Here is a 15,676-nt window from a genome sequence, read left to right as displayed (position 1 = left end):
CTATGAAGAACTGGTCATCCATGGAACATTTCCATTGCACAAAATGTTCTTTGTAGTGGAAGCTGGGTTCTTTAAACTATAGAAAAGGTTTTTTATTGCACTGAAAGGTTTATTATAATGGAAAAAGGGTTCTTTATGGCACTGAAAGGTTCTCTGCAGCAGAAAAAAAGAGTTCTTTAGGCAAAAACAACTCAAAATCATGTTTAACTAATCTTAACTATATTACACACTGATTGGCAGGAAGGAGGGGGCGGGGTTTCCAGGGTTGTGGGTTCCAGACAACCGCCTACGTAACTGTTGATCATTCCAGATTCATATCCAGTGCCCGTCATGCATTACGGATCTTCATAAATCCTTCAAGCATTCTCCGCGTCAACGCCGGATCTGACGAGCAAAAGAGTCCGAACACTACTAGAATCCGTCCTGGGGGACATTAGCGGCGGTATGTTACTGATTAGTGAGAATTGCTAACAGATCAGAGTGTTTTGGGTTACATGTTTGGCGTGATGGTGTGTCTTGAGCACTTTCTGTGAAACGTTATGTACAAGACAAGGGATGAAAAAGAGCTCAGTGTTGGATGAATAGGAGCTGGACCATGGACCAGGATCCTCACACACACACACTCACACACACACACACACACACACTCACACACACACACACACACACAGGACCACTCCTACTCCATGCTCTTTACACACTCAGCCCCAGAGGACACTCATTTCTCCATGAAAAAAAGAAAAAAAAGCAGGATCCATTCTGGTCACAAGACACACTGCATGGTTTTAGAGACAAAGGCGGCTCTGTCCCGAACCCTGACGCTCTGCATGCTTAATGGCAGCTTGGCAACCCAGGCCAAAGTGTGTCTGGCGTCTCCCCAACATCGGCATGATGGTGCAGTCCTGAAACCGGGCAACTCCTAATACAGCTCGCGAAACAAGAACACAAGCAACATCAAGAGACTCACTCAGGGACAAAGACCGACTCCAGATCTCATCTCTACACATTACTGTCGAGATTAAAAGCCAGAAATACGACCGATTATTTGAGTAAAATCAGCCGTAAAACATTTACTCTGTGTTATAAAATCTCACTCCCTCGGACACGGAGTTCAAACTGTCCCGAATTCACCGGTTTCTTTTCCTTCCACTTCCACTGTCACGAGTTTACTTTACAAAGCTGTCATTTTTTCCACAAGGCTTCACCATTCACTGGAGTGTAAATAAACACAGACAGAGTGAATAGATAGATAGATAGATAGATAGATAGATAGATAGATAGATAGATAGATAGATAGATAGATAGATAGATAGATAGATAGATAGATAGATAGATAGATAGATAGATAACAGACAGACAGACAGAAGGGCATACATACAGAAAGGTAGACAGTAAGGTAGAGAAAGACAGACAGACAGACAGAGACAGACAGACAGATGGATAGACAGATTGACAGATACTAATCTCCTTAAGCATGTTGTGATTTCTGTAGCTCTTTCCGGCACATCTCTTTGTTCCTGGATATAAAGCTCTTTCCCACAGTCCTTCATCTCCTCCGTTTGTTTTGGAGCAGCTCTAGAAGATTAATTAAGCGACAGATGCTTCAGCGATGAGAACATGTTCGAACCCCGCACCCAGAAGACGGGAACAGCTCGGAGTTCTCACCATACGGAACAGTTTATCTCTGTACAGTAAGACTGCACCTAAATGAAGACGGATGCTGGAGTAAAACATGAAGAGACGCCAGAAACTGCTACAGAACCTACAGAACATAAAGCAGCGCCTGGCCCCGCCCACTGAGGGCCCGGCTCTGTGTGGGTTCCAGCACGGTGATGTCGGCTGAGCGCCGAGCCAGAGTGCAGTTACATGATGTACTGTGACGGCTGACACAAAAACCATGGGCTTTATATCACACACGCTGGGTTAAAGGCTTCAAAGCAGCGGTGTGTAACTTCTACAGCCCTCTGCTGCCTGCAAGGTGAACTGCAGAACCCTGACATGACCATCACACCCGTATGATCTGGTGGAACATCTCATTCCAGATTTATTTATTATCTTGTCTTGTCCTCTTTCCTCTTCTCTTCTCTTCTCTTCTCTTCTCTTCTCTTCTCTTCTCTTCTCTTCTCTTCTCTTCTCTTCTCTTCCTAGCCTACTCTACGTTGGAGCATCACCGTGTGGATTTGTCTTCTTATGTTCATTCATTCATTTACTCAGAAGAGCTTTGTGAGATCAGACTCTGTTGTTGGGATGGTGAGGAGACTCCAGTTCCAGTTCATCCGCAAGGTGGTCAGTGGAGTTGAGTCAGGGTCCAAGTCAGAGTTCTGTGCAGGTCAGGACACTCAAGCTCTTCCTCTCCAACCTTCACCTTTACACCATGTCTTCTTGGAGCTCAGGGTCTTTGTCTCGTCTCAGCTCTGTAGCTCCAGTGAAGTGAAAATGTTACGAATGCTCCAGCAATTGTATAAAGGAAAAAAGTGGCTAAAGTTTGGAGAAGAACCCTACATGGGTGTGAAGGTCAGGGGTGCACAAACTTTTGGACTTCATTCATTAAATGACCCAAAAAGCAATGACACAAAAGTGTGTGTCAGAATCACGAAAATCAGCCAACACTTAAAAAATCATTTTGTCCTTTTGAGACATTTGTTATCTTTTTTTTTTTTGATGGTCCAAATCTTCAGAACAGATCGCATTTCTGCAACACCACCAATTTATCCCACTCACATCTACACACAAAACAAAACAAAACAAAACAAAACAAAACAAAACAAAACAAAACAAAACAAAACAAAACAAAACAAAAAACAAAACAAAACAAAACAAAACAAAACAAAACAAAAAACAAAACAAAACAAAACAAAACAAAACAAAACAAAACAAAACAAAACAAAACAAAACAAAAAACAAAACAAAACAAAACAAAACAAAACAAAACAAAACAAAACAAAACAAAACAAAACACACTACGTTTGATTCTGAGTCCTTGAGCTCGACTGGAGGAGAACTGAGACCTCATTCGCTCAAGCGCTCTCGAACCCGATGCAGAGTGAACACACACCACACTATTGAACACTGTGTGTGTGTGTGTGTGTGTGTGACAGACAGCAGCCATGTTTAAACTTCACTGTACAAAAACAAATAACTTCCTCATCCAAACTCCCAGAGAGTCGGAGAAGCCTGACATCCGCTGGTCCTGAAGGAAAAGCCGTGTGGTGAAAGTGTGTGGTTTTTACGGCCCTACGCTCCGACACCAGAAACTCCACATCACATTTCCTCCTCTTCTCTCCTCTCTCCTTTCTTTCTTTTTTTACGTTGCAGAGAACAAAAATAGCCCCAAACCCACACGAGTGGCGGCTGTAAGTGGGGGAAATCCTGACACACAATGCTGCCGGTGAGAGAAACGGCATTCCTGGAAGATGTGTGTGTGTGTGTGTGTGTGTGTGTGTGCCAAAGAGCTGAGACGGCTGCAGAACAAGATGCGGTGCATTCTGGGACAACAATGTAGTTGCCATAGCAACCGGACAGTCAGGCAAAGAACGAAGGATTTCCAGTAGGAGAGAAGGAGCCGAGCGTTCAGCTGTCACAACCAATCACAGCGTTTAAACACCACAACAATTTTCACACCATCCACATGTTCACGAGCCGAATGAATCTTCACCAGCGTTTAAACGAAACGTTTGCTGAAATGTTTGGCAAAATATTTAGGATATATCAGACTTATTGCTTTAATTGGGTCTCAGTTTCCAACAGACACTTATTGGCATTTGTTATATATATATAAAATGCTCATGCATATTAATTAGTATTTTTATTTTTTAACACGTTCTAAAAAATATTCAGCTCTGTGAAGGTTTTCCAAAGTCTTAAAAAATAAATCAATCAATAAATAAATATAATAAAGAGCATTAATAGTAAATAAAAAGCTTTATGGAAAAGCCAAGGCTTTTACAGGTCATGTGAATGAAAATTGATTTTTTTCAAAATCAATTAATAATAATAAAATGATAATAAAAAATTACACACTAATAAGTTTTATTTTTGTTTGTTTGTTTGTTTTTTAAATCTGCATTTTGGCAAACACCAGACTGTGGAAATGTTTTAATGTTAGAAATCTGTTATTTATTTATTTATTTATTTATTTATTTATTTATTTATTCATTTATTCATTCATTCATTCATTTATTTATTCATTCATTCATTCATTCATTCATTCATTCATTCATCTTTTAGGTTCATTGAGTTTATTGTTTAATTATATAAATAAATTCAGAAAATATCTTCTTTGTCCTATAAAATAACAGTAAAAATACTGAAGTTGTGTCTGATCAAAATATTTTAATATTTTTCGCTTTATTTATTTATTTATTTATTTATTTATTTATTTATTTATTTATTTATTTATTTATTTTTTAAATCATTAGTGTATAAAAAATAAATAAATAAATAAAAAAAATATTGGATAAAGATACAAAAATAAAAATAGTAACTTTGATTTAATGGATTTAATGGATTTAATGGATTTTTAAGTATGTATGTGCTTTAACTTAAAAAAAATAATTCAAATATAATCAAGCTGTATCTCCTTTGATTTAATAAAGAAATGACCATAAATCTGCATTAAAAAAGTGATTTCCTCTGTGAAAATATATCAAATTTATTCAAGTTGTAGCTACTTAAATTATGTTAAAATGAAAAATCTTTTAAAAAATGGAATTCTAAAAATGTATATATTCTAAATGTAAATAAAATTGTATCTGCTTGTTATTTTTATTTATTATTATACAGTAAATACTATCATTATTATTAGTAATATTACTATTTGTAATTTTTTATATCACAGTTTTATATGCATGGAATGCTAATCTGCTATTCATTATTTTTTTATTTAAAAATTTTTTAAAAATATATTTAAAAAAATATATAAAGTGTATTATAATTATTTGAGAAAAAAGTCAAGCTACAGCTGCCTTGATTTATCTTTAAAAAAATTTTCATGATATTTTTATGTTTTCTTGTCAGCAGATAAGAATGATCTGCTGATAAGAAGAAAATGTAATTAAAGTGATATGAGGGCAAAAAAATTCTAGCTTAAAAAACATTACTGCTTTATATTTTAATATCAGGCGAAGCTGAACTCCGGTGAACTCTGCTGATTTGTAGACAACCGCCTTGTGAACTTAGACAGATACAGAGACCACGTCCATATCATAGAGACATAGAGAGATCATAGTTCTTAAAATAAAAAAAACTGAATAAAAAGACACACACCACTGAGGCAGGATGGCCAAAGCACATGCACGTGGACAGGCAGGTGGTGAACTAATGACGTCATTTATATTTAATGAGAACGGAGAGGTCATACTGCTGAGTGTGTGTGTGTGTGTGCGTGTGTGTGTGCGTGTGTGTGAGAGCAGCTGACCACCACTGCCCTGCCCCACCCAATTACCCAGGCCTTCTGCTCCCCAGTCCCTTGAGCATTCATGTAGTCTGAAGAAAATTAGAGGAAATACAGTACATGCAAAATCTAATCAGTGGATCTTTCCACAAAAAGATCTCGCAATAGAATTAAAGGGAATAATGGAGTGTGTGTGTGTCAGTGTGTGTGTGTGTCAGTGTGTGTCAGCTTGCCTTTTTTCTCTGTCTGATTTTTGGCACCGGGGTGTGTGAATGAGTTTGTGATGAGTGATAAGGATTAGCCGGTTAAGAAAAACAACAAGATCAACAACACAAGGTCGTTTTCAGACTCATCCGGGATTACTCAAACTGCACACGTGCTGAAAAAATGCGCTCTAGAAGCCAATTTCTGTCTTACATTTTAAAAGAAAAAATGGGGGAAAAAGCTGTATCTGTTCGACTTATGTATTTAAAATTAAAGTTCAACTTTGACCTATAAAAAACTGTGAGTGCAGGAAAATCAACCTGCATCTGATTTGAGAAAAAAAGACATTAATATTGTGTTTGACCTAAAATATATATATAAAAAAAAAAATTGTATAAATTGCAATTAAATGTAAAAAAAAACTTAATAATCTAACTCAAAAATATATTTTACTAACTGTGTAAAATATCTGTTTGGATTGAAAAATTTAAACAAGATCTGGCAACCCATACAAATCAAAGCTGTTTTTGCTTTGCCTTATTTATTTATTTATTTATTTATTTATTTATTTATTTATTTATTTATTTATTTATTTATTTATCTATCTATCTATCTATCTATCTATCCATCTATCTATCTATCTATCTATCTATCTATCTATCTATCTATCTATCTATCATGATTAAAATAGAATCCTCAACTTATAATAATATTTACAAAAAATAATACTTAATAACGATCGTAATTAATAATACAAAATACATAAAAAAAATTAATGGTCCTAGGATTTTTTAGGATTTTTATTTATTTATTTATTTTCTGCTTTGATTAAATGATAAAAAAGAATCTTCTAATTCTCAAAAATGTATAAAAATGTAAATATATATATATATATATATATATTTTTTTTATTAGAAATTGATATTAAAACCAGCATGTATAACAAATCAGGTCATATCTATTTGGACATTATTAATTATTATTCATATTAATGTTGCATCCTTGACTTGTAAATAAATTACTAAAGCTGTATGTGCTTTAACTTATTAAATAATATTTTTTTTTTATTAAAAAATCTGCTTTGATGTATGAAGAAGTCTAATCAATAATAAAGTTGTCAAAAATCAAATTGAGTACTATTTTTGTTGAATCTCTCTCTCTCTCTGCTTTTTGCCAGTGTTTTTTTTGTGTGAACGTGTTGGTGATGAGTGATCAGGTTGAACTTTGTTAAGAAAGCCAGATAAACACAACACGAGGTCATTGTTTCGGTTGCATTTTCAGGTTGCTCAACTCCACATGTGGAGCAGGAATGCTCTCAGGAAGCCAATTTTGGCTTTTATCGTCAGGACGAATCGTATTAGAAAGCCTATTAGTTGAGTTGTGGATGGACAGATGGAGTGAATAAGTGCTAATTTATAGCCAGCATCCTGTGTGTCTGTGTTTGTTCCTTAAAAACACGGTGGGATTGATTCTGGTGTAAATATTGCGGTTGTGTTAAGAGTCCGGTGCTGTCAGCATGCAGGCAGCTGGTACTGATGGACGTGAGGAACAGGGGTGTGGCTCTCTCTCTCTTTCTCTCTCTCTCTGTCTCTCTCTCTCTCTCTCTGCCTCTCTCACACATAGAGCTCCAGCCACAAAATCAATCCCCTCCCATTTATTTATTTAATATATTTATTCCACTCTCTCTCTCTCTCTCTCTCAGGCAGGCTGTTCTCATCCCCTCCACATTCTTCAGCCGTCCCTTCATCCCTAAGGCTCTGAAATCGTGCGAAAGGCATTCGGACACGAGTCCATAGCCATGAAAGCGCATGCTCCTAGGCTCAATCATGGCAGCTGGCTCGGGGTTGAGTAACACAAAGGACGAGAACAGACACATATAATAATGCACAGAGGCCACCTCACGTCCCCGAAGACCCCCTTCCTTCTTTTCCTTCCTTCCTCCTCCTCTTCTAAAGCCCACCAAAAAAATGGCTTCCTTTTGTAATGATACAAAGCCACCAGCTGAGCCAGATTTGTTCCGTCACATCTTGTGTATTGTCTATAAGCGCTTATGAACACCTGTTTCATGCGCAAAAATGTTCCGTAGCATTACTCTACATCACTATACTATATTACGTGGTCATTCTCTGGGGTGGGACCATCACCTTGAAAAAAGGGTAGTTAGGAGTTAGCACTACACTATATGGGTGTGTGTTCAATCATTTTTTTAACGATAGATAGAAAAGATAAGGGTTCCACCCCAGAGACGTAATCATATATCTGTCATCCAGAGCACTGCACTTTAGCTCAATTACTACGCCATTTAGAGGACAGTAGACCCTCTTTCCTGTGCTTTTCTCTCTCTCTATCTCTCTCTCTCTCTCCTTTTTTTGTTCCACAATCCTAACCCTGTACCGCTCCCAGCTGGCCCTGGCTGCGGATGGGCGGATGCGACATTAAACACAGCGCCGCGACAGCCGCAGGGTTGCCAGATTTTCACCACGAACAGATCATATTGCCGATTTAAAACCCCTTTCCCCCCAAAAAATCAATCCCCACAGATCATCCATAACATGTTACCAAATCTCCCTTAATCCTGTTTATACGTTTTATTTCAGTGCAAACGCTTCCTTATAAAATCCTGCGTGAAAAATCCTAATCTGGCAACCCCGGGTTTCTGTAAAGCAGCCGCAGCCTTGAACAAAAGAGCAGAAAGAGAACGAGAAGCGCTAGAGAGAAGATCGGGACATGCTTCATTAACTGGTTTTGGGGTCAAATCAGCAAGACTAAGATTGCATTAGTATAGATCAACATCATGGAATCGATTTTTATTCTCTCTCTCTTTTTTTACGAATGCAAAGCGTGTGTGCAGCCGGTGCACGAGATCCTTCCTAGTGACAGCTCAACGTTTGGATAAAAGAATGAAAATAATTCCTAATAGATGTAATATAAGAGCACGGCTCTTGAGCTAGGTCTTCAAAAAAATAGCTGTTTGTTGTGTTAAAATAAATATATTTATAAACGAAACATCAGGATAGAAACGGTGCCAAAATATTCCTGATTTTTTTTAAATGCATTCCTGTGCAAATTTTATTTCATCATCTGTCCTGCAATGCAAAGCATTTATTTCTCTCTACAGGAAGCAAATATTTTTGCAATGAACTCACGGTGATGCGAGGGATGTTCTTCTTGCCCTGATATCCGGACATCTTCACCCTCTTTTGGATGAACCGTTATGGCTGGAATAAATGTCACAAAAAGAAGGCTGGAACTCTTTTTTCAGGAAAAAAAGGAATACCAGGCCCTGCTGTGCAGTCGGATGTGAGAGACGATCGAGCCGAAGCGCAAAAGAGAAATCAAAAGGCAGAGAAAGAAATATCTGCTCTCCTTTTTCTCCGCTGATGCGCCAAGAAGGACAGAAGGAACAGAGCGCGCATGCGCAAAGCCCCCGCCCTATTCCATTCCAAATGGACAGACGTTTAAGCCACGCCCATCTTCGACTCCAAGAAATGGGTGGAGGAAAACATTGTATCCAGCGTGACCAAACGCCTCTGAATGCCAAGCGAGCCACGGATTTAATGAAACCGGGTTAAACAGGGCAGAAAATTTGCACCGTGGTCACATGATCCCAGCTGCCACCCCTGAAACACCACCGGTGCCACCCCAAGTCTGATTTCGGCGAGGTCTGTACTGTACAGCTCGAGCTAATGGATCGTATCCGGCTCTCGTGCGGGTTTATCTGCAGGGAATTTAAGTCATGATTTGGAGCAGAAATGACGCTGCAGTTTGTTTCATGATGTTACTGAGATGTTCTACACATCCATTATCCTGTGCAAGAATGGGCGGTGCCATACCTCCCTGAGGTTTCTATGCAATTTATTTAAAATTATATTTAAAAAAGTTTGCCACCAACACCCCCCCCCCACACACACAGGGCTTCATTACTAATATATATATATATATATATATATATTAAAATAAGTTCATCAAATATACAAAATCAAAATATTTCTAAATATAACTTTCACTGTTTTCTTGTGTTTCTCTACATTTTACATTTTACCTGAAATCACAGAACTCCCCCGAACACTACAGTGACACGCTATCTTTAACCAAAGTGTGCATTACACTACAAGGTGCGGTCAGTCGTTACGGCTAGTGATCTGACTCAACAAGATCCTGTCCATCTCTCTGTCTCTCTGCTACGTCCTGGAAGAGAGAGAGAGAAAAAAAAAGGCTTTTGATCCGGTCTTGTTCCATCACCCTCAATCAATCTCTTCATCATTCGCTATTAGTCTGAGTAATAAAGAGTCTGTGAACTTTTCCCTAAGATGGGATAAGTAGGTAGATAGATAGATAGATAGATAGATAGATAGATAGATAGATAGATAGATAGATAGATAGATAGATAGATATGGATGAAGAGACACACACAGGGATAAATAACCAGAGACACTGATGGATGGGTGGATGGATGGATGGATGGATGGATGGATAGCCATGGCAATTAAAGAAATGGTTGGCTGGCTGGCTGGATACTGACAGAGATAAATATTTACATGGATGGATGGATGGATGGATGGATGGATGGATGGATGTTTAGATAAACAAAGAAAATAATTAGAGAAATGGATGGACGGATGGACATTTGGATGGATGGACAGATAGAAAGACAAACAGAAAAACAATTAGAGAAGTGGATGGATGTTTTGTTTATCATTACAGGGATGGTTACAGATAAATGTATGTATGGATGGATGGATGGATGGATGGTTAAACAGAGAAAAACAATTAGAAAGGTGGATGGAAGGCTAGATGGACAGATGGATGGATTGATAATCTTTACAGGGATGGATAAATGGATGCATAATGGACAGATGGACGAATGGATGAGTGAATGGATGGATGGATGATGGATGGATGGATGGATGGGTTGATAAAAATAATTACTAGATTAAATGGATGGATGGATGGATGGATGGATGGATGGATGGATAAAAAATAATTACTTGATTAAATAAATGGATGGATGCATGGATGGATGGATAGATAGAAGGATGGATGGATGGATGGATGGGTGGATGGGTAAACGGATGGATAGGTTAATAAAATGATTACTGGATTAAACTTAATTAATGGATAAATGGATGGATTGGTAAATTGATGCATAAATGGGTGGGCAGATGGGCAGACAGATAGATGGAGTGATAAAAAATTAATTACAGAGATGAATAAATGGATGGACGGACGGACAGACGGATGGATGGACTGCTTAATAGAACAGACAGAGCAATAAATAAAGATAACAATAGGCAAATGGATAGAAACAGAAATAAGAGTGGATATTGCAAAAAATAAAGAAATAAGTGTGAAGATAGATAGATAGATAGATAGATAGATAGATAGATAGATAGATAGATAGATAGTCCTGGGGTTTTACATTAGAGTGCATTAGTCCAGCTGCTTCACCACAGCTGGGTATTGATCTGTTCGCTCATTACAGGCTCTCAGTGAGGGAAAGATCTGCAGCGTCTCTCTCTCTCTCTCTCTCTCTCTCTCTCTCTCTCTCTCTCTCTCTCCTCCCTCTCTCACCACAAAACGAATGAGTGAAGCTGTTTCAGAGAGAACAGCTCAGTGTCATGTTACTACACCTTAAATCTTCCTCTTTTACTCTCACAACCACACGGACTGCATTGGTGTATGATTATTATTAAATACAATCTCTCTCTCTCTCTGTCTTTCTCTCTCTCTCTATCTATCTATCTATCTATCTATCTATCTATCTATCTATCTATCTATCTATCTATCTATCTATCTATCTCTGTCTCTCTTGTCTCTCTTGAACTGATCTGCTTATAAAATGCAACAGGAAGAGAGAAGCAGATTCTCCTGAATCCCACCTCCGCCATTCCTCTGCTCACGCCCCTCCCTCTGTCGCTGTCGTTAGACGGGCTGGGTAACCATGGTTACCGCATGCCAGATATCCAGAGCTCCCTGTAGCCTTAGCATGTCTTCAGAGGCAACGGAGCAGCATGCAGGCAAAACCTCGTCATTTCTAAAGCCTTTATAATAAAACGGTTCATATTCATGCGCTCATTCACCTATACATTACTGTTTCTATAGTAACAGCTCTCTCACAGGGATTCATATATATCTGTTAATAAAGAAAAACAGATTCAAAGGGTTATTTAATAGGCGTGGTCAAGTTTTCTGAAAGGAAATGTTTGTTGAGCATTAACAGAAGGAGTCTCCAGTGTCAACTTTTTCTTGGTAACATTGACAAAGTTGTGTCTACAAGAAAGAGAAAAAAGAGAGAGGGATGGAATGTTTACAGCTGCTATAACATAAGTGACAACACATTCCACCACATTAAACATAACAATAAACGGATAAAAAATATGACAAGATACAAAAAAGGACTGGCAGACCAGATCCCACATCACTCCATCCTGTCGTTTATTATTTTCCTCTAAGTAATTTAAAGGACAAAAGTTCATCACATGGTCAATAAATGACTGAAATATATCAGTCTGGTGCTAAGCTCCGCCCATTAAAAATGTATTTTATTTTTATTTACAAATGAAAACACATTCACATTTTTTTTTGCAGATAGTTTTGCTTAGAAGTGTTTTTATTAAGAATAAAAGCCATCTTAAATCAAACAATAAAGAGTTTCATGTCTTTTTGATAACTAAGAAACCTCTAGGAACATGTGTTATACCTTCACTCTCATTAGAAATGTAAAGGTCTATGAATATTCATTACTATGCAAATTTGAACCCCCCCCCCCCCTTCCCACCTTCCCTTTTTCTTTCCTCCATTACCCTCGTTATGATCTGGTAATGATCGTGGCACAATATGGATGACAGAAACAAAGGAACGTTCACACCCGGAATATTGTGTCAAATATTTTGTCTAATCTGAAATATTTTGTCTCTCTCAGATTAATTTTGAACTCTAATGTAACAGAGAATATTTTTTTATCCAATCTAGAATTCTCTTATCCGAAATATTTTGTCTCATCTGAAATATTTAGTCTAATTTTGGATTAATTTCTATAGTCTGGAATGTTTTGTCTACAATTTTCTTATGTGAAATATTTAGTGTAATCCAGATTATTTCAGATAATCTGGATTATTTTGTTTGTTCTGACTTTTTATGTCTAATTCAGGATTAATTTCTATAATCTGGAGTGTTTTGTCTGATCATGGATAATTTCTCTAATCCAGGAATACATTTATAATCTAGAATATTCTGACTAATCCAGAACAATTTCTCTTATCCGAAATATTTAGTGTAATCCAGATTATTTCAGACAATCTGGAATGTTTTTATGTCTAATTCAGGATTAATTTCTATAATCTGGAATGTTTTGTCTAATCTTGAATAATTTCTCTAATCCACCAATACATATTTAATCTAGAATATTCTGTCTAATCCATAAAATGTCCTCTGATCTGGAACATTTGTTGTAATCCAGAACAATTTCTCTTATCTGAAATATTTAGTCTAATTCAGGATCATTTCTATAATCTGGAATGTTTTGTCTACAATTTCTCTTACCTGGAATATTTGGTGTAATCCAGATTATCTCAGATAATCTGGAATGTTTTGTCTGTTCTGGCGTTTATATGTCTAATTCAGGATTCATTTCTATAATCTGGAATGTTTTGTCTAATCTAGAATAATTTCTCTAATCCAGAAACACACATATTTAATCTAGAATATTCTGTTTAATCCAGAAAATTTCATCTGATGTGAAATATTTCTCCTAACCCAGAACAATTTCTCTTGATTTTTTTCTCTCTTCTCTTCTTTTTTTCACGTGATGTTATTTTTTGTCAAATTTGGATTCTTTTGTCTAATTTTTGTCTAATCCTGAAAAAAATGATCCAATTCAGAAATATCTATCTAATCTGGAATATTCTGTATTATCCAGTATAATCCAGAACATTTTCCAAACCTGAATATTGGATCTAATCTAGACTATTTCCTCTCATTTGGAATATCTTGTTTAATAGAGGAAAAATGTCTCTAATCTGAAATTTCTGATCTAATTCTGAATATTTTGTCTGATTCTGAAACATTTGTGTAATCCACTTTGGCAGAAAAAAAGTAATAAGAGTAGACATCTGCTCACTAAATTAGTGGAAAAAAGTGAGAATGATCTGGTCCGTAAGATCCGGTGAGATTGACCAGAATTTGCTACAGTGTTAACTACAGCAGGCCTCTAGCCCATTAGCTAACCGCTAATTTCCAGATTTCCAGATTTAAGTAATGGTGAAGTCCATAAGAGTAGCCAAAGCTTTTAAGATACTCTAAAATAAAAGCATGGGTTAGTTTAGTATTAACGCCATCACCAAGTTAGCACTGATGCTTAGTTTACAGACATAAAGCCAGATTTTCTGGATGGTGTGTGAACATCTGATGTAAACAAGCTTCCAGAGAAGCTTAGATAGACAGATATGGATGGATGAATGGATTAATGTATAATAACATACAGAGAGAACTGTGGAGGAATGGATGGACAGATAGATAGATAGATAGATAGATAGATAGATAGATAGATAGATAGATAGATAGATAGATAGATAGATTAATAAAAACAGGAGAGACAAATAAATGGAAAGGATGGATGGATGGGTGGATGGATGGATGGATGGATGGACTGCAGACAAACTGAGATAAATTATTAGATGGATGGATAACAGACACAGTGTGATGGATGAATGGATGGATGATGGATGATGATGGACAGATGGAGTCTCGTACCTGGTCATTGATGTTCTGCAGCAGTTCTTTGCCAGCGCTCCTGCGGATCTCCACCTTCCTGTTCTCCGTGTTGTTGCCCCTCTGCTGTCCGTCCGTCTTCTTCCCGTCGGTCCACAGCGAGTCGAGCGGACACAGCACTCCACACAGCCTGGGGGTCGGGGAACTCCTGGACAAGCCGGCTGCGTCTCCGAACATGGACATGGCTGAGGCTGGAAGCTCAGGTGAAGTGCAGACTCTGGGTTTTTCAGGACTGAAATGAAATGCACAGCGGAGTGGAGGAGTGACTCAGTGTGTTCAGGGAGGAATGAAAACCGCACCACTAATGCTAATGCTATACTGACAACATCACGATTAAAGTTCTTTATTTTAAAAAAATCATCATGCAAATCTTATTCTGATATTCTGGTTTTATGTTGCACGCGCCTCAAGCCGGCCTTTCTTTTTTTCCCCTTAGCTCGTGCACATACATGATTTAGTTCAGATCCTGGGTGTGATTTTTTAATGTAAACCCGACCGCAAATGTCATCAATGTCTTAGGAAGAAAATCTGAGGTGCGCGTTACCGTGCAGCAGATCTGATGAGGATGCGCCTTGCGGGAGATGTCACGCACAGCTTCTTCTCCGGAAGTGCTGCGCTTTCACGCAGTCACGGACGCGTCCAAGCGTTCTGATCTGTCTCCACTTCCTCCGGATTGATTTATCGTGCAGCTCCTTTTGTTTTGCTCTGTCTGACCACCGTGGCCGGCCCCACGCACGCGCGCGCGAGCGATTGCGTGATTGATTGACTCCACCTGATTACCGGAGCTCACACAATCGCACATCTGGAGGACATGAAGCTCCCTAAAATGCTCAGAGTGAACGCGGGGAAAGTTTGCGTTAACTTGATGTCGGGGCGGCGTGTCCGCGTTGGCGCGTGCTGCCCCGCCCAGGGCGCTGTCCGTTCAGCACCGCGCGAGCCATTTCACACACATGCGCGCGTGCGTGCGTGTACCCTCACCCACACATATTATTGCTTACAAGGTCTACAAACCACAACACACACACACACACACACACACACAGAGAACACTGGAGCTGTCCTTCTAATGAGCGGCAGAAACATTTACAAGCACGCAATTATCATAAATCATAAACGACCCACAAAAATTAGGGGTCCAAAAATCCTGCACCCATATTGTGTTTAAAAAGATCTCGTGATGTTTTGATCAGCCTCTGTTTTTTCTTCAGCATATAAACTCCTTCGTCCGAATAAAGTTAGGTGAAGTATCTAGCCATGCTTCTGTGGACATCAGAGTTCCTCAACAATCAGAACCAACTCCAGCGTGATGGA

General features: G+C 38.2%; 1 protein-coding gene across 2 annotated transcripts in view; it reads right to left on the bottom strand.

Annotated features, from left to right (window-relative positions):
* Nucleotides 1-15,067, bottom strand: part of dpysl2b (dihydropyrimidinase like 2b) — a 32,462-nt gene extending 17,395 nt beyond the window's left edge. The window contains exons 1-2 of one of the 2 annotated variants that reach the window (XM_058411803.1): nucleotides 14,910-15,067; nucleotides 14,348-14,597 (exon numbers count right to left, since the gene is read on the bottom strand). In XM_058411803.1, coding sequence (XP_058267786.1) covers nucleotides 14,348-14,548 — 201 coding nt within the window. In that variant the 5' untranslated portion in view covers nucleotides 14,549-14,597; nucleotides 14,910-15,067. Of the gene's footprint in view, nucleotides 1-8,742; nucleotides 9,013-14,347; nucleotides 14,598-14,909 lie in introns of those variants that run through there. The other variant, XM_058411804.1, reaches the window with a different exon arrangement.
* Nucleotides 15,068-15,676: the final 609 nt, after the last annotated feature.

The sequence above is a fragment of the Hemibagrus wyckioides genome, linkage group LG16 (genome assembly GCF_019097595.1).
Source record: "Hemibagrus wyckioides isolate EC202008001 linkage group LG16, SWU_Hwy_1.0, whole genome shotgun sequence".
NCBI lineage: Eukaryota > Metazoa > Chordata > Actinopteri > Siluriformes > Bagridae > Hemibagrus > Hemibagrus wyckioides.
The sequence above is the reverse complement of the archived record's forward strand: the minus strand, read 5'-3'. Positions and strand labels throughout refer to the sequence as shown.